This window comes from Odocoileus virginianus, chromosome 5, assembly GCF_023699985.2.
Source record: "Odocoileus virginianus isolate 20LAN1187 ecotype Illinois chromosome 5, Ovbor_1.2, whole genome shotgun sequence".
In the NCBI taxonomy this organism is placed as follows: domain Eukaryota; kingdom Metazoa; phylum Chordata; class Mammalia; order Artiodactyla; family Cervidae; genus Odocoileus; species Odocoileus virginianus.
In genome coordinates, this window is record NC_069678.1 from 62,621,575 (window position 1) to 62,640,896 (window position 19,322).

Sequence of the window (19,322 nt, forward strand, 5' to 3'; positions counted from 1 at the left end):
TGCATAACAGGTGTTCAAGAAAAGTCTGTTAAATGAATGAAAGAAATTTGGAGTAGCTGAATATCACAAGATGTTAGATTTAAGTTTGAAATAAGGAAGATTAGAGCTACGTGAATGTACCTGAAATACTGAGCTTTCAGTCTCTAAAAATATCTAAGCAGCCACTAAGTAAAATTATTTTTTAAAAGAATTTTTCTCTAATTTTTCCATGTCTTTATTTTAAAAGGGACATTTGAAATACTCGTTCTAATGCCATTTCTCCCTTCAACCACAAGATGGCACCCAAGGTTTAATCTTTGGGGAATAAAAAAGTAATTCCTGCTTAAAAATGCATTAAATATATAATTATGTAAACCTACAAAAACAATGTTTAACGTCAATAATCCTGAAAGGATAACACAAGCAAACAGTAAGTTAACGTACCCAGAATAGATACTTTCTATATAACTGGAGAAACTGGAATCAAACATAGTTATGTTAAAGGATGATCACATATTTTTGTGAGTTAAAACACACAGTCAAAAAATCAGATACTACAGGAACTTAGAAACAATGAATATTAACTCATTCACTTAAAATACAGTACAACTAAGAGTACATTTTACAAATATAAGAAAGTTTTATATTGGTATTTTAATATAACACATGATAATCCACTTTAAAATATGCTTCCTCCTTGGAAGGAAAGCTATGGCAAACCTAGACAGTATATTAAAAAGCAGAGACTTATTTTGCCAACATAGGTCCATATAGTCAAACCTATGGTTTTTCCAGTAGCCATATATGGATGTGAGAACTGGGCTATAAAGAAGGCTGAGTGCCAAAGAACTGATGTCTTTGAATTGTAGTGCTGGAGAAAACTCTTGAGAGTCTCTTGGACTGCAAGGAGATCAAACCAATCAATCCTAAAGGAAATCAACTCTGAATATTCATTGGAAGGATTGATGCTGAAGCTGAAACTCCAGTACTTTGGCCATCTGATGCAAAGAGCCAACTTACTGGAAAAGACCCTGATGCTGGGAGAGATTGAAGCAGGTTGAGAAGGAAGTGACAGAGGATGAGATGGTTGGATGGCATCACTGACAATGGACATGAGTTTGAGCAAACTCCAGGAGATGGTGAACAGCTAGGAAGCCTGGTGTGCGGCCGTCCACCGGGTTGCAAGGAGTTGGACACGACTCAGCAACTGAGTAACAGTAACAACAATCCATTTTTATTAAAGGGCTTCCCTGGTGGCTCAGCGATAAAGAATCCGCCTGCAATGCAGGGGGTGCAGGTTTGATCCCCAGGTTGGAAAGATCCCCTGGAGTAGGAAAATGGCAACCCACTCCAGTATTCTTGCTTGGAAAACTTCATGGACAGAGGAGGGTGGTGGACTACAGTCCAGGGGGTCGCAAAGAGTTGGCCACGACTGAGCACGCATGCACAAACCGTTTTACACAGAAGAAAAAGGGAACTAACACTGTTTAATAATAGAATTAGAATCGATCCAAAACCACAAAACATTTTCACAATAGCAGACTTGACTTGTGTTAGTAATTGGGTAGGTAGTATTTTTACATGTACCTGAAAATTTTAAGCTTTTAATAAGCACATATTCATAGGCAGATGGGAAGTAGAGTTTCAGTTTTCAAAAACAGTATGTTTTTATCAATAACTTTGGGCAAGTTAGTTATCTCTTTGTGCCTCATTTTTTCGTTCATTACATTTACCTCTACATTTCCTCCACACTCCTGTCCAGAAACCTAGGAGTCACAATCCAGTTGAAAAGGGAAGCTAGGAACATTGTCATGAGGCTCTGTCTGTATGACAAGGGAAGTGGTCTGACTTGGAGCGTAGATTGATTTGCTGTGGCTTTGAACGTGGCTGATGATATTCTTGTGGGTTACACTTAGAGGCGTGTGCTTATGCCTGGAGGTGTAACTGTCCACTCCGCAGTGTGGCCAGTGTCACATTAGGAAATGAAGAGAGAATGCATGGCATACAGTAGGTGTATCACCACATTAGTTCCCATTTCCTTTGTGCTTCAAAGTATGGAAAAGGGCAATATTCTCTCCCAAAGTCACACTGAATGTAGAACTTCTCCAGAATTGATAACTTTTATTTAGATAACTTGCAGGCTGACAAAGCTTAGGTGACTGCCATAGTTCTTTCCATGACCAGATAAGCAATCACTAGGTATAGAGTATGATGTAAAAGTCATGTTACATGTGCTTAAGTAAGGATAGTCAAAAGAAAAGCTTGCACTACTTTCCTAGTTTGCAGCTTTCATTTTCTCTAGAGAAAATTAATATGAACTACTGATTAGATTCTAGGTTCATATTCTTTCCCATTTCTTGGTAGACATAAAGCCTTTTCATGAATAGCCAAAAGTCCGGCAAGGCAATAGGAAAGAAAAAAGACCTTAGAAATGAACACCAAACCAAATGATTGGTTCATGAATATTTATGAGCTGCTAATAATGACAGTGAGCTCTTATTAATACTAACTAAAAACATGTGTAAAACTTAAGAATTTGCATAAAATATTCATGACAGTCATTTATATTTCCAGTTTTCAATCACTGCTCTATGACTATACCCTTAGAATACCTTAAATATAACCATAATCAGTACATTAAAATGGGCCCCAATATTTTACTTTTCCTAAAATTAACTGCCTTCACATTTAATCCTTTTATTAAGTGGGAAAACAGGGTGAGTATGTATCATTCAACTTACACGAATCAAGTGCCTACTAGTTGCCAGGTACCAGGCTAAGTGCAGAGAATACAAAGCTACAAGAACGGTCCTGACCCGATCATTCCGCGTGAACAGATGAATTTCCCTACCACAGGCACTCAGAGAGACAGGGACAGAATGCTCCAGAAGGAAAGGACGGGGGGACACGGGAGCCTGAAGCAGGGACCGTTCCACAGAACACAGCTGAGCTGGGTCTTCATGCCATCCTTGTGGAGCGCTTTGCCAGGCTGAAGAGGCAACAGGACAGAGAAGGGAAAAGAACCATGGGTAGAGTGGGGTTAGAGTAAATGTGGCCTTGATAGGTGTTGATGTTTGGTTTCTAGACTGAGAAAATTTCAACAGTTTAACACGTTTCTATTTTTATTCTCTAAAAAGTTGGGGAACATGGGTTTTTGTCACCTCCTCTCCTTGGGAACTAATATTTACTGAATGTCCATGTGCTAAACACTGTGGTTTTTATATGTATGATCTCATTCAAGAGATCAAATGCAAGACCACTTCGTAAGGTAGGTAATATCTCATATAATAGATAAGGAGATAAGCTCAGAGAGGGTAAGAGTTTCTCCAAGATCTGTCTGACACTACAGCCCACCCCTGTTCCCCATGCTGCCCAGAAAGAAAGAGTTCCCATGAGACAATTGAACTAGGGCCACAGTAAGGAAAAGATGAATAATAGTGAACCTCAAGTGGGGCACACTTTACATGTACCAGATACTGTTTGAAGCGTTTTACATGCACGTATCAGTATATTTAATCCTCACAATCTCCTTGGGAGGTGGGTAGAGTTATTACTGCCATTTAATAGATAAAGACACTGAGGGACAAAGCAGTCAGATAACATGCCCGAGGTCACAGCGTTGGTAACTGGCAGAGCCAGGATTCACATGCAAAAAGTCTGGCTCCCACGTCCCTGCATTTAAGTGCCCCACGTCCCACCTTTTAACTCAGACCAAATCCTCACTTGAAACCCTGCTGGGAAAGATAACCCAGGCAGAAGGCACAAAGTGGTGAAAAGATCTCATGTTCCCAAACAATAGGGAGGGGAAAAAAAAAAAGAATTTAGGGTAGCTTACGAATCAGTCTTGATAGATGAGGGGATGGGATTCCAGATAGTAGGGGGAGGACCATGAGGCAGAAGGGATAAGTCTCTTTCCTGAACTCTAGATGAAAGACTCTCAACTTGCATTTTCTGGGTCTTTTAAAAGGGGAAATTTCCATGTGAGGAAAGCATTTTCAGATATTAAAAACAGAGAGATGCATAAGGTATTATATTGCATGTACACATAGACCAACTACTCACTTGCATAGATTCCCAAAAATTTTACTTGAATTTCGTGAATTGACCACTTTATTACACCTTATGTATTTTGATAAACACGAGATTTTTATTATTTTAAAAATTGGATTCCACCATACTTTATATCTTTGCATGCAATAAAATTATGCAGATAAATATATCTTTTAAACACTTTAAATATTGTTTAAATCAATGTTTTGTTATTATCTGATCTAAATATATTCTCATCAACCACCAGATGGCATAAGGTGTGAGAGTTTTATTCTGACAGGGTTACCATGCACATGATAATCTGACCTATAACTTCAAAATAATGTATTTTGGAAAATGTTCTAGCACTCCAACAGCTCACAATTATTTCAGCCATATGGGAGAAGTGGGTGGATAAGTGTAAAATGACATGGTCCTACTCTTTCTGCATTTTGAGTTCTGTGGGACTGGCCTTACATAATGAATCAATAATCAAACAAATAAAACAAAGTATTTCTGTCAGAGGAAATAAAAAAGGAAGTCATGTCAAAGCAAAATTAACCTTATATTCTATGTAGGTTTCTTTAAGCGAAACTTGAAGTATGCCTTCCAGAAAAAAAAAAAACAAAAACCATGCTCATACTTCTTCAACTTCTGCTCCATAAAAGCTTTTCTACTGCTTGCAATTTACTCTGAAAGCAGAAAAGTATCTATCTAATGCAAAAGCTTTTCTCCATTTTGGCTCAAAGGGAGGTTGATGCAGAAACTAACTGAAAAAAATTCTCCAACCGAAAAATTCGATCTGAACTATGATATTAAAGGACAGGAAAGTCTATTTTAAGAGCCTTGGTTTCTACACAAATTCATAATAAGCACACTATTTTTTATTAATCCTGTATTTTCACCTAGTATAGAGGTCACAATGCTAACAAGGCGCTAAAAAATGAAGTAAATACAAAAAAATAGGAGCTGTAATTCCCCTAGCTTTGTGGTAGTACATTCACTGCATGCTTTGAAATAAACACATCGGAATAAATGACTACTACAACACGGCCAGTACCACAGAGCAGAGATGGAATCTGTGCTCTAAGCAGATGAAGCAAAAAACACGCCTTCAGAAGTCAGAAGACCAAAGCTGAGATTAAGGCCCCTTCCTTAATGTGGTCTAAAAGTAATTCAAAAGATACTGTCATAATTTATCATTGTATTTAATTACATACTTCCTCATTAATTTAATATACTTGGTTCCTGAGTGAATAATCCTTTTGTGAAAGAGGAAAAGGTATTTGAAACCATGAGAAAGATGAAATGCTAACTGGTGATCTATACAGATGTGAGAGTTGGACCATAAAGAAGGCTGGGCACTAAAGAATTGATCTTTTTAAAAATTTATTTAGTTGCACCAGGTCTTATTTGTGACATGCGAGATCTAGTTCCTCGACCAGAGGTCGAACCCAGGCCCCCTGCATTGGGAGCACAGAGTCTTAGCCACTAGACCACCAGGGAAGTCCCAGAATTGATGTTTTTGAATTGTGATGCTGGAGAACTCTTCAGAGTCCCTTGGACTGCAAGGAGATCCAACCAATCAATTTAAAGGAAATCAACCCTGAATATTCAATGGAAGGACTGATGTAAGCTGAAACTTCAATACTTTGGCCACTTGATGATAAGAACTGACTCACTGGAAAAGATCCTGATGCTGAGAAAGATTGAAGGCAGAGAAGCGGGTGGCAGAGGATGAGACGGTTAGATGGCATCACTGATTCAATGGACATGAATTTGTGTAAACTCTGGGAGATAGTGGTGGACAGACGAGCGTGGTATGCCACAGTCCATGGAGTCGCAAAGAGTTGGACATGACTTGGTGACTGAACAACAACGAGGATGGAAACAAGAAAATTAATAGGAAAAGTATTGTGAGAACCCTTCACAGTGGCTCGGGTCCTGTCTCCATCTTTGGAAGCCAGTAGATAGCAAAGATATTTCCCACCTGGGTTCATAAGAAAGGACAAAATGATACTTAGTTTTGTTCAGGTTTTAAAGAAATTCAATGGGTTTCTTCTAATAGTTCAGTTAGTAGAAAGTGAATAATAGATATTTAAGGTACATAGGAAAATATTCCAGACACTTAAAATTACTTACCTCAAACTCCATTCTTTAGTATGTCTTAGATCATCTTTCTTCCAATTATAATACTGTTTAATGAAATTCAGATCTTTAAGAACTGAAATTAGAACAATTAAAAAAGGAGCTATGCATAGATTCTTTAACAACAGTTCAAAGTTTAAAATAATTCATGTCTTAAGTTGGTATATGGCAATAACCCACACTATCATAGTTCAAGTCACATTACAATCCTCAGACACTTTCCAAATTCTTTTTACTTAAATTTTGTGATATTGGATGCTATTTGAATAATCAGATTGTAACTCCGTAACTTATACAAACTCTTATACAAAGACCGTGTGGATCACAGCAAACTGTGGAAAATTCTTAAAGAGATGGGAATACCAGATCACCTTACCTGCCTCCTTCGAAACCTTTACACAGGTCAAGAAGCAACAGTTAGAACTGTACATGGAACAGCAGACTGGTTCCAAATTGGGAAAGGAGTATGTCAAGGCTGTATATTGTCACCCTGCTTATTTAACTTATATGCAGAGTACATCATGAGAAACGCTGGACTGGATGAAGCACAAGCTGGAGTCAAGATTGCCAGGAGAAATATCAGTAACCTCAGATATGCAGATGACACCACCCTTATGGCAGAAAGCAAAGAGGAACTAAAGAGTCTCTTGATGAAAGTGAAAGAAGAGAGTGAAAGAGAGTGAAAATTCAACATTCAAAGACTAAGATCATGGCATCTGGTCCCATCACTTCATGGCAAAAAGATGGGGAAACAATGGAAACAGTGACAGAATTTATTTTCTTGGGCTCCAAAATCACTGGAGATGGTGACTGCAGCCATGAAATTAAAAGACGCTTGCTCCCTGGAAAGAAAGCTATGACCAACTTAGACAGCATGTTAAAAAACACAGATATTACTTGGCCAACAAAGGTCCATCTAGTCAAGGCTATGGTTTTTCCAGTAGTCATGTATGGATGTGAGAGTTGGACTATAAAGAAAGCTGAGCACCAAAGAATTGATGCTTTTGAACTGTGGTGTTGAAGAAGATGCTTGAGAGTCTCTTGGACTGAAAGGAGATCAAACCAGTCAATTCTAAACGAAATCAGTCCGGAATATTTATTGGAAGGACTGATGCTGAAGCTCCAATACTTTGGGGCTACCTGATGTGAAGAACTTATTCATTGGAAAAGACCCTGATGCTGGGAGAGATTGAAGACAGAAGGAGAAGAGGAGGACAGAGGATGAGATGGTTGGATGGCATCACCCACTCGATGGACATGAGTTTGAGCAACCTCCAGGAGCTGGAGATGGACAAGGAAGCTTGGCATGCTGTAGTCCATGGGGTTGCAAAGAATTGGACACGACTGAGAGACTGAACTGAACTGACTGAATTTATCATTATACTGATGACTGTTCATGTATCACTTACAGAAATGAAGACAGTGTTAAAATAGCTCATATAGAAACTGACATCATTGTTTAATAAAATTCTAATTTAGCACTTCAAGTGAAAAAAAACAAAACCTTGGAGTCTGATGTGACATTACAGATGATGATTTTCCACAAAGCAAGAGTCTGCAACAAATGATCATCCAGCCTCTAAATAGATTCCTTGCCAACGACAGAAAATTCTCCTCTGTATTTTGAGACCGCCCATTCCATTGACCGTTATTTAGGTCACATAGTCCTTCCTTAATCTGAGGGCTTATTCTGACTTTCCTCTGTTCATCCTTCTGACCCCCTCAGCAATACTGAGTAAATTTATCCCTCCCCCATGGGCAGGATCCCTCTAATATTTGAAGATAGCTCTCAGGGCAGTCTCAGTTCCTTCAACTTTTTCTTAAGTCATGGTTTTCTAGAGACCTAATCGTTCTCAGCCCAGCAGTGAACTTTGTTGATATTCCTATTAGAATTTTTATCCAGAACTGGCTCAGAATCTTGACTTCATACCAATAGCAAGACTCAGGTGGGATTGCTGTCTCCCTCAAAACAGACAGATCAATTTAGTTTAGATTTGCCTTGGCATTCTGGAAATCACATTACACCACTGGCTCGTATGTCTGTGGTTAATTATAAGCCTTATGCGTTCAATCAGTTTCACATAAAGTTATTGAAAACCTACTAAGCTTAAGCACTGGTAGTCTTTACATGAAATACTATTAAGCCAGATCATTCACATACACACACATATATATATCCTTCCTTATCTCCCTTGTCCTCCCCCTGGCTTTCCGCCTCTTCCCCCTCTCCTCCCCTTCCCTTCTCCCCTATCCCGCACCTCTTTTTCTCTCTCTTTCTTCTAATTGTCCCGGGTTTACAGCCCTGAACTATTTAACCAACCTGATGCTCCCTACCAGTCTTGTCCTTATCTGGAGCTTCCTTCTTAACAGTGATTAATTAACGCCTTCCAGCTTAACGAAATTTGTCATTAACACAAAAAACATTTAAACTTAGTCATTCTCCTCTTCTATTAATGTTACGTGATTTTCACCAGCAATGTTCCTATCTATACTTTAATGTATTTAATTCAAACACACATACATACATATTCTTAAAGACTTTGTTGATACTCTTTTTATTGTTGTTTGGAATATATTCCTTCCTTCCTTCAAGGAAGCAAACCTGCACTCCCCAGAGTCCTTAGCAGGATTCAGTATTACTTTTAGATGATTATAATAATTAACATTAATAGAATTCTTACTATGTATGGGGGTACTTGTAGATATGCAGTCTTACCATTATAATACCCACTTCACAGACAGACAGACAGACACAGAAAAGTTGAGAAATGTCTTCTCAAATGTACTACCGATTACTCATTCATTACTATTTGAGTGATGTATTCTGCATATAGGTTAAATAAACAGGGTAACAATATACAGCCTTGACGTACTCCTTTCCCAATTTGGAACCAGTTTGTTGTTCCATGTCTGGTTCTAACTGTTGCTTCTTGACCTGCATACAGGTTTCGCAGGAGGCAGGTAAGGTGACCTGGTATTCCCATCTCTTTAAGAATTTTTCAGTTTGTTGTGATCCACACAGTCAGACTTGAAACACACACAGTTTTTTTTTTTTGCCACACTAGCAGCTTGTGGCATGTCAGCTCCCTGACCAGGGATTGAACCTGGACCACAGCAGTGAAGCAGGAGATATTAACAGAACAGAAGCCAAAGATATTAGGAAGAGGTAACAAGAATAAACAGAAGAGCTATACAAAAAAGATCTAATGATGTGGATAACCATGATGGTGTGATTACTCACCTAGAGTCAGACATCCTGAATTATGAAGTCAAATGGGCGTTAAGAAGCATCATTATGAACAAAGCTAGTAGAGGTGATGGAATTCCAGCTGAGCTAATTCAAATCTTAAAGATGATGCTGTTAAAGTGCTGCATTCGTTATGCCAGCATATTTGGAAAACTCAGCAATGGTCACAGGACTGGAAAAGATCGATTTTCATTCCAATCCCAAAGAAAGGCTATGCCAAAAAATGTTCAGATTACCACAAAATTGCACTAATTTCACATGCTAGCAAGGTCATGCTCGAAATCATCCATGCTAGGCTTCAACGGTACGTGAACCAAGAACTTCCAGATGTAGAAGCTGGATTTAGAAAAGGCAGAGGGACCAGAGATCAAATTGCCAACATCCACTAGGTTATAGAAAAAGCAAGAGAATTCCAGAGAAAACATCTACTTCTGCTTCATTGACTACTCCAAAGCCTTGACTGTGTGGATCACAACAAACCGTGGAAAATTCTTAAAGAAATGGGAATACCAGAAATGGGAATCACCTACCTGCTTCCTGTGAAACCTGTACGCAGGTTAAGAAGCAACCATTAGAACTGGACATGGAACAGCAGACTGGTTCCAAATCGGGAAAGGAGTACGTCAAGGCTGTATATTGTCACCCTGCTTATTTAACTTATATGCAGAGTACATCATGTGAAATGCCAGGCTGGATGAAGCACAAGCTAGAATCAAGATCGCCTGCGGGAGATATCAGTAACCTCAGATATGCAGATGACACCACCCTTATAGCACAAAGCGAAGAGGAACTAAAGAACCTCTTGATGAAAGTGAAAGAGGAGAGTGAAAACCTGGCTTAAAATTCAACATTCAAAAAAATAAGATCATGGCATCTGGTCCCATCACTTCATGGCAAGTAGATGGGGAAACAATGGAAACAGTGACAGACTATTTTCATGGGCTCCAAACTCACTGGAGATGGTGACTGCAGCCATGAAATTAAAAGTCACTTGCTCCTTGGAAGGAAAGTTATGACTAACCTAGACAGCATATTAAAAAGCACAGACATTACTTTGCTGACAAAGGTGTGTCTAGTCAAAGCTATGATTTTTCCAGTAGTCATGTATGGATGTGAGAGTTGGACTATAAAGAAAGCTAAGTGCCAAAGAATTGATGCTTTTGAACTGAGGTGTTGGAGAAGACGCTTGAGAGTCCCTTGGACTGCAGGAGATCAAACCAGTCAATCCTAAAGGAAATCAATCCTGAATATTCATTGGAAGGACTAAAGCTGAAGCTCCAATATTTTAGTCACCTGATGTGAAGAGCTGACTCATTGGAAAAGACCCTGATGCTGGGAAAGATTGAAGTCAGGAGGAGAAGGGGACAACAGAGGATGAGATGGCATCACCCATTTGAAGGACAGGAGCTTGAGCAACCTCCGGGAGTTGGTGATGGACAGGGAATCCTGGTGTGCTGCAGTCCATGGGGTTGCAAAGTGCTACAGATGAATGAGCAACTGAACTGAACAGAACAACTAGGCTACCAAGGAACTCCCAAAATTTGATGTTTCCATTTAAAGATAATTCATGTCTTTGCTTAATTTTTTGGAATTGCCTTTCCTACGTTTTCTATTTGAGTTTGTATGGCACTCTCTTCCTTATATATTATGAAATCCCAAATGGCACAGTCATCTTTTCTGAATATTCCCATTACTCTTCTATTACAGACTCATTTTCTCCATTGCTTTCTCTACTATCTGAGAGAGGACAGATGCCACCATATTTGTACAAACTATTAACACAACATTGAAAAAACTAAGATCATGATATCCAGTCCCATCAATTCATGGCAATAAATGGGGGAAAAATGGAGACAGTGACAGACATTATTTTCCTGGGCTCAAAAATCACTGTGGACAGTGACAGCAGCCATGAAATCAAAAGACACTTGCCCCTTGGAAGAAAAGCTATGACAAACCTAAACAATGAGTTAAAAAGCAGAGACATCACTTTATAGACAAAGGTCTGTCTAGTCAAAGCTATGGTTTTTCCAGTAGTCATGTACAGATGTGAGAGTTGAACAATTAAGAAGGCTGAGCATCAAAGAATTGATACTTTTGAGCTGTGGTGCTAAAGAAGACTTTTGAGAGTACCCTGGACTGCAAGGAGATCAACCCAGTCAATCCTAAAGGAAATCCTCCCTGAACATTCAATGGAATGAACATTCATTCATTCATAAAGCTGAGGCTCCAATACTTTGGCCATCTGATGTGAAGAGCTGACTCATCAGAAAAGACCCTGATGCTGGGAAAGATTGAAGTCAGGAGGAGAAGGGGGTGACAGAGGATGAGATGGTTGAATGGCATCACCAACTCCATGACATGAGTCTGAGCAAACTCCGGGAGATAGTGAAGGACAGGGAAGCCTGGCATGCTTGCAGTCCATGGGGTTGCAGAGTCACCCATGACTGAGTGACTTAAGAAAATTTTATTCTCATAGATTTGTCACTCATCTGTCTCCTACCATCTAACTGTAAATGCCTCAAAAAGCTTATCATAATGCTTATCTTTTTGTCTTCAATACAACTTGCTGTCTAGACAGAGAATATGTTCAGTGGATGATGTTCAGAGGGGAATAATGAAGAAATGAGAACTGGTGAGATTTTGTCAGAAATTCTTCGTTAAAATCTCTCATCGCTACCAGAACTTGACACTGTGGCAATTTTGTAATCTTTGGTAGAAAAGCATCCTCCATTGCCTCCATAGTATAGTTCTTCCTGCCTTTACTTCTGAGGATTACTGGACATCACTTCTACTGTTTTCTTCTATAATACACCTATTGTCCAATATCTGTATAGGCTGATCTGAAAAATTTTTTTCCACTCTGGGACTGTCATGTCCAACGAAATATATAAGCACTAACTTATCTTAGTAAGTTATATTTTCATACATACTATCTTATGCTAACCATAGAGAAACAACTTAGGATAGAATATTTTTGTCAATGAATAGAAATGAAAAATGAGATACAAAGAGTTAAATGACTAACCTAAATTCACTTAACTAGGAGTCTCTAATTTCTGATATCAGGCTTTTCCTACAAGGGCCTTTCCATTGCTTGAATATTGTAAAAACTCCTCTCCCCAGGTCCCACTCCTGAGACCCTACTATAATTGGTCTGGGGGTGCACCTTTTACATGGGAATTTTCACAAGCTCCTCTGGGGATTCTAATGAGTGGTCGAGACTGAAACCACTGCATTGGAATTTGACGATACTGCTTCTTGCATCTAAATGTATTTTTGGAGATACCTGCCCTCATCGCTAGTTCAAAGGCTCAAGGAATGAAAGTATCCCAAGGTGAAAGCAAGCATTCCCACGATGCTTCAGGCTGTTTGGTCTGTCTTGTTGACAGCAAACAAATGCAGGAAGCCTCCGCTCACTATCACAGGGTACACTGGTCTGAAGGAATTCTTTTCCTGTAACATAAACATTTCCTTATGGGGATCGGATTTTGTCATTAAGGTGCTGTTGCCCACAACCAGATGTATTGGTTTATTCTGTGCCAAACTTTTTATTTGCCATCCTATAGTGATGGACAGAGAACAGTGGATCATCAGTACATTTTCCCGTGATTAGCTATGTTTATGAATAAATAATTGTAATTATTGAAAATGTACCAAACATACTTCAGAGTTTGAATTTAAATCTCAAGTTATATAGAAAGAACAATTTTACATCATATTATGAAGGCAATATAATATAAAACAAAGAACAGTGAATATGGAATCAGAGGATTTGGTTCAAGTCTTTGGGCCACACTTACTGAGCACTCATTGTACACCAGGCATTGTTGGAGAGTCTCAGTGTTATGAGGTATGTTCTGTAACTATTCTCATCTTACAGATGAGAGAACTGGGACACAAAGAGGTTAAGAAACTTGCCCAAGGTCACACTACTAGTAAATTGCAGGGTCTTGGCAATATACGTCCAGAATTTACACTGCTACCAATATGTCATATTCCATGTGCGATTTTAGGTAAATTACTTAGCTTCCCTTGGTCTTGGTTTTCTCATGTGTTAAAGAGAGTAATAATAATGCCCAGCTCATTGGGTTTATATACAACTATGGATGACAGAAATTTGGTGTTCAGTAAATATTGGTTGATAAGTGAAAAAAGAATAATAATATTGAAATATTAAAAAATACAGATTAAGAGGTACAAACAATTAAGCACAAAATAAACAAGCTACAAAAATATATTACACAACACATGGAATTTAGCCAATAATTTATAATAACTGTAAATGGAATATAACCTTTAAAAATTGTGAATCACTATCATTGTATGCTTGAAACTTACATAATATTGTACATCAACTATATCTCAATAAAAAATAAACAAAAAAACCAATAGGGCATATACTTTGTAAACACTATTATACAGTTATTTTGTATCATACAAGAATAAACTTACTATTTGTGGCACAAAGATATGTAATAGAGTTAAAACTCAAAATCATAATATAACCACTCATCACTACTCATAAAATAAAAAGCTTTTTAAAATATGCACAAGAGTTTAATAATCTTTCCAGTGATAAAAATATAACTGTAGAAATGAAGTTAATAGAAGTTTCTTTTATTTCTGAGTAGTTGAAGGAGCATTCTATAACCTGAAAGCTTCATCTTTATTATTGCCAGGAAATTAAGCCATTAAAAAGATAGTATTGGATCTTATCCAGCTGAACTATCCAAAGACAAAATGGCCAGCAGAACATGTAAGGTTTACATTTAATTTTTTTTAATTAAGTGCTGGTTATTATTGAAGGAAAGCTTTTGAAACATTCTTATACAAATCTCTGTAGGAAAAAGAGGCAGAGTGATTGTGAAATCTTGCATCATGGGCTAGAATCAAAGTCTCAGAAATTCTTCTGGGCTAGAGGTAACCTTTACCAGCTATTGCCTTCACAAAAAGGAATGAATTACATACTAGCTTAGTGACAGATGTATAAACAAGAACCAAATTAAATATTTTGGTGTCAAACTCTTTTGAAGAAATTTCAGCCAGTGATATTGCATTATTTCTTCCATTTTAAAATTATTATAAGAAATCATTTCCAGTTTTCTTTAATTGGGCATGTGCTTCTATTATTTCCTTAGCAGCTTGGAGTTTTCCAGAGCCTCTATATATTTACATGTTATCCCATAAAGCACCATCCTATAACAACCTGTTTGTTTTCTGGTTGAAGGAATTGGACACTGAACTGTTCCCTGAAGCAAGGCAACTGCCTCTCGACAGGTCTGTTAAGGGTTATCATCTCCTGGAACCCATCTGAACTCCTCAGGGCCTCTTACCTAACAAGTACTCAAGATGCATTTGCTGAATTGACTAAGAAGCAGTCAATCAAAATCTTAGAAATGAAGTCAACGCTCATGTATTCTGGTACCAAAATCAATGAAACTCTTATATACTGATAGTGTTGCTAAAGACTATTTCTTAAAGTACCTTAAACAAATTACTTTTCTTAACCACTAATCCATGACTCAGTGAGGAAGATAAAGTGTAATTACAAAATAACTAATTACCAACATCCTGAAAAAGCAAGTAATTTCTTAGAAATTATTTGATCTCACATTTTTATATTTATTATGTTTAGTACTCCTTTTAGGTGTTGTGTGCTAAGTTGCTTCAGTCATGTCCAATTCTTTGTGACCCCAGGGAGTGGTAGCCTGCCAGGCTCCTCTGTCCATAGGGTTCTCCAGGCAAGAATACTGGAGTGGGTTGCCATTTTCTCCTCCAGGGGATTTTCCCAACCCAGGGATCGAACCCAGGCCTCTTATGTCTCCTGCATTGGCAGGCAGGTTCTTTACCACAGCGCCACCTGGGAGGTTCTTTTTGCTCTTATTACTAGACACGATTTTTTGGGGGGTGATATTTTGTTCTCTTAAAACCAGACTATCACAAGGATGAGATGAAACACGATGAGATCACAAATTAAGGCAGTGGTCACACAGGTGGAGTAGAGGGAAAACATTGTAATGCTGCAGGGGATAAAATCAATAAGGCTTAATGAGGGAGATAAAGAGGACTGGGAAATGTACATGATTCTGGCTCAGCAAGTAAATACAAGAATGGTGATCTACTACTAATCAAGAGAAACAATAAGGGAGGGAGAAGAGGTCTGAAGAACCCAAGAGAAGAAGAACCCAAAATAATGAGTTCATTTTGGGACATCTTAGATATGAGGTACCTTATTACACAGCTGGAAATATGTATTCAAAATTCAGAAGAGAGTCTGGTTAGAGATGAGGCTTTAGGAATTATTGGCATGTGGGCTAATGAAAACCATAGTAATGGATGATGTCTTCCAGAGAGAGCTGGGCAGCAAATACTGAATGAAGAAATTATTGCTAAGGAAAGAGGCAGAGGAGCACTTGGCAAGGTAAGAGGAAAACCATGGAGTCATAAGGAGAGCATAGCCAATATGAGTTCAAGTAAGATAAGGACTCAAAAAAGTAATCACTGAATCTGAGAATTTAGAAGACATTGATAACTTTAGAATGTACCATTTCAGTTGGATGGCTGAAGCAAAGTCACATTTCAGAAATGTGTGCATACTGGATAACCTACTTTGATACAAATTAGAAAATAGCACTCTAAAGATTAGATTAAAAGGGACCAGGAAGTTGTCCAGCTCTCCCGTTCCATCTTTTCAGCTCTTACTATGTGATGGTAACAGATGATTTTTCACTAGACTGATATAATTGAGCAGCCCCAGGTTTTCTTGCTGTTTTTCTACTTAATAATATCTCTGGCTTCGGGGATAATTGTGTTTAGAATTTAAAAGTTTCCTCCTGCTCTGAAGGCTTCCTTCTGGGGTGAGGGAGTAAAGTAAATCTCAAAGAACTGAGAACTTTATCTTTTATTCCTCCAACTGTCTTATCTTTCCTTCTGGCTTTTGATCAGACTTTAGTCCAGGACTCTATACAAAAGAGGGACTAAATGAACAGTTATCGAATGATTAGTATATGCAGCCAACAAAGAAGCTTATCACCCTCAAATTCCAAATATGTGTGAATTAGTCTTTGAAGGCAAGACAAGCTAAGAATGTTCAGAGATTAATATACCACCCCACTCCCCACAAAACAAGACAAGGCTAGATCACCTTACATGGAGTTCTGTAATATTCTGTGGCTTTTGATGTGGCTATTCCAGACCATGTCTTGTAGTAATCACTAAATGAGACTGATTTAATTGATCTGAAAATACAAAATAAAATCAGGCAGTGAGTAGCATGCAAACTTGCTTTTTAAAATTATTTTATCGAGTGGACTCTCTCAGATATTTTGTTATAAGCCATTAGTGTGTGTGTGTGTGTGTGTGTGTGTGTGTGTGTGTGTGTGTGTGCGTGTGCTAAGTCACTTCAATTGTGTCCGACTCTGCAACGCTATGGACTGTAACCTGCCAGGCTCCTCTGTCCATGGGATTCTCCAGGCAAGAATACTGGAGTGGGCTGTTACACCCTCCTCCATGGAATCTTCCCTACCCAGGAATTGCACCCGTGCCTCTTTATGTCTCCTGTACCAGCAGGTGGGTTCTTCACCACTAGTGCCACCTGAGAAGCCCCCACAAACTATTAGGCTGATCTGCAAATTCTAGCATGGTTATTTCTAACAAACAAATCTAATGTAATTTTCCACTAATACATGCAAATCACAAAAAAAGATCTGCCCAAACCAGTTTTTAATAATAAGTATAAATGTGCATCCATGTGTATATTATAAAAAGAAAAAAATTAGGTGTAATATAACTGCCTTTTGTGACTAACAGTAAAAAGAACTTTAAATAAAGCATCACAGCTGTATATTTTCTCTTTCTACAATAAATAACTTTCTTACATTTCTATGCTGAATTTTAGTAAAATCACCTTTATTTCTTTTTTATTACGAGGAGAAAAGAAACACCAGAATTGAGATTAGTTTAATTTTTATACAGAAATCTGATCACTTCCAAAGAGGGAAAATAAACAACTCTTTTCTAATATTACTGCCAGCACATTTCCTTTCTCTGTGCTAATGCTACCAAATCCTAATGGAAGAGCAAAAACTGCTACAAATCATTAACAGGAATTATGAAACAGTCTCTTACTCTTAGATAACTGCATTTCTGATTTCTCTCCTACAAACATTTTGAATGCAGGGATTCTCAATACTCTATAAACAAAACACTACTTTCAGATAATTTTTAGACATGTGAAATCATCAATTAACTGGCTTAAATGGATGCTTAAACATCAAATGTAAAAGACCTTATGTCTGTTTTAAATTCCTAGCTCTGGAGGAAGAAGCAAATTTTCAGTTATAATAGGTTATTAGCATTAATTTTTATAAGTAAATCATAGGTGCTTAAATATTTGACTCAATTTTGAAAGTAATAGGGCAATACCTGAATGTGTTAATGCATTTATTTATTTAAATAGTAATTACGGACATCTAAATTTCAAGGCTAACATTTTTCAAGTGTGCTATTGCATCTGTAATCACACTTAAGTAGAAACCTGAAACTTGGTGAAGATAAATTAATCACTACTACTATTGCTTCCAGAGCTATACTCAGCGCTTTATACTACTAAATGATATACTAAACTAACATTAATTTGCCAACAAAATGTTTCGGCATTTGGCAACGGAGGTAACAAAATGAAAGACTGCATTATATCTCCTGCATGAAAAAGCTTGTGATCAATCTGCTGTCACAGATCATTTAGCAGACAACAATGACCCAAGAGGAAGGAAACTGTCAACATACTGTCTCGTGAAAAAAAAATACACCATCTTCAGGCACAATCGTCTCCATTGTTTTTTGTCTGCTTGACGACGACCCATGACCCTCTCCCTTCCCAGTGGTGTCCTGTTCAATTTCAAGCTGTTAGCCTTTAGGGGCTTTCTCTTCTTCCCCTGGAATAATTAAAAATATTACCCGGAAAGGTATAACTTTAGCATAGTGTGAATATACGAAACAGAATGCCTTGGACACTTGGGAATATCTGCACCTTCAACTCTGTAAATAACCCCTTCAAATAAGAGAACAATAATTATTTACTATTATTATTCAGATAAACTACTAATGGATAGATGCAGCATAAAAATACCTATGTTTATAGTTTCAACCAATAGTAGGAATTTACTGAGTATTATTTTTGGCATTAAGAATACGAAAAAGTAGAAGACATTATTTTAAACTGAACATCAGGGTTTATTATCCTGTTGGGAAAATAAGATATATACCTGAACTATTAAGTAGAATAGCTTTATATATTAACATAATAAATGGTCACATCATTTAACAGACATTTGGAGACTATGGTGAAAAATCTGTCTTTGGCAGTGGCAATAAGGAAGAAAGTTGGAGGAGGGAGCTGTAACTTTATTTTGGAGCCACTTGGGAAAGAGTCACTTGGAAATAGACCTGGGACAAAGGAAGGAGGCATTTTAGGGAAACAGTATTAACAATAGCTTAGATGGCAAGGAGTATGGTGTGTTCATGCCTATATAGAGAGGATGCCGGGGGACGAGGTGATAGTAACAAGATAACTGACCAGAGGGAAAAGTTCCAATTTCAGAGGAATTGGCATTTAATTAAAAACTGGGTGAAACGAGGCAATGATAGGTCTTCAAATTTAGGCAGAGAATGGATTAGAGTTGATTCAGTAATCTTGATTTATTAGGTGATAGAGAGTAATCAGAAGTTCTCAAATAAGGCAAGTAAACTAAGAAATCAGTGTTTGAGCAAGAGTTTTCTCTAGCACTAGCATGCAGAGTAGATTATATGAGAGATTAAATGCAAGAGGACCAGTTAGGAAATAAATTCAGTAACTTAGGCAAGAGATCCTGAGAGCCAATACTAGGGTGGGAGCAAAGATTATGAAGGGGAGGAG

The 19,322-nt window shown here is 37.8% G+C and overlaps 1 protein-coding gene across 16 annotated transcripts in view; it reads right to left on the reverse strand.

The window, feature by feature from the left end:
- Nucleotides 1–19,322, reverse strand: part of UBE2U (ubiquitin conjugating enzyme E2 U) — a 64,754-nt gene that overhangs the window by 12,393 nt on the left and 33,039 nt on the right. For 4 of the 16 annotated variants that reach the window (XM_070468037.1, XM_070468043.1, XM_070468042.1 and 1 more), the window contains 2 exons: nucleotides 16,556–16,644; nucleotides 6,151–6,232 (listed from right to left, as the gene is read on the reverse strand). The exons of 1 other annotated variant lie outside the window; for it this stretch is intronic. In XM_070468037.1, the coding sequence (XP_070324138.1) occupies nucleotides 6,151–6,232; nucleotides 16,556–16,644 (171 nt within the window). Of the gene's footprint in view, nucleotides 1–2,509; nucleotides 2,969–3,814; nucleotides 3,937–6,146; nucleotides 6,233–16,550; nucleotides 16,645–19,322 lie in introns of those variants that run through there. 11 more of the 16 variants (XR_011487844.1, XR_011487843.1, XR_011487845.1 and 8 more) reach the window with 9 other exon arrangements.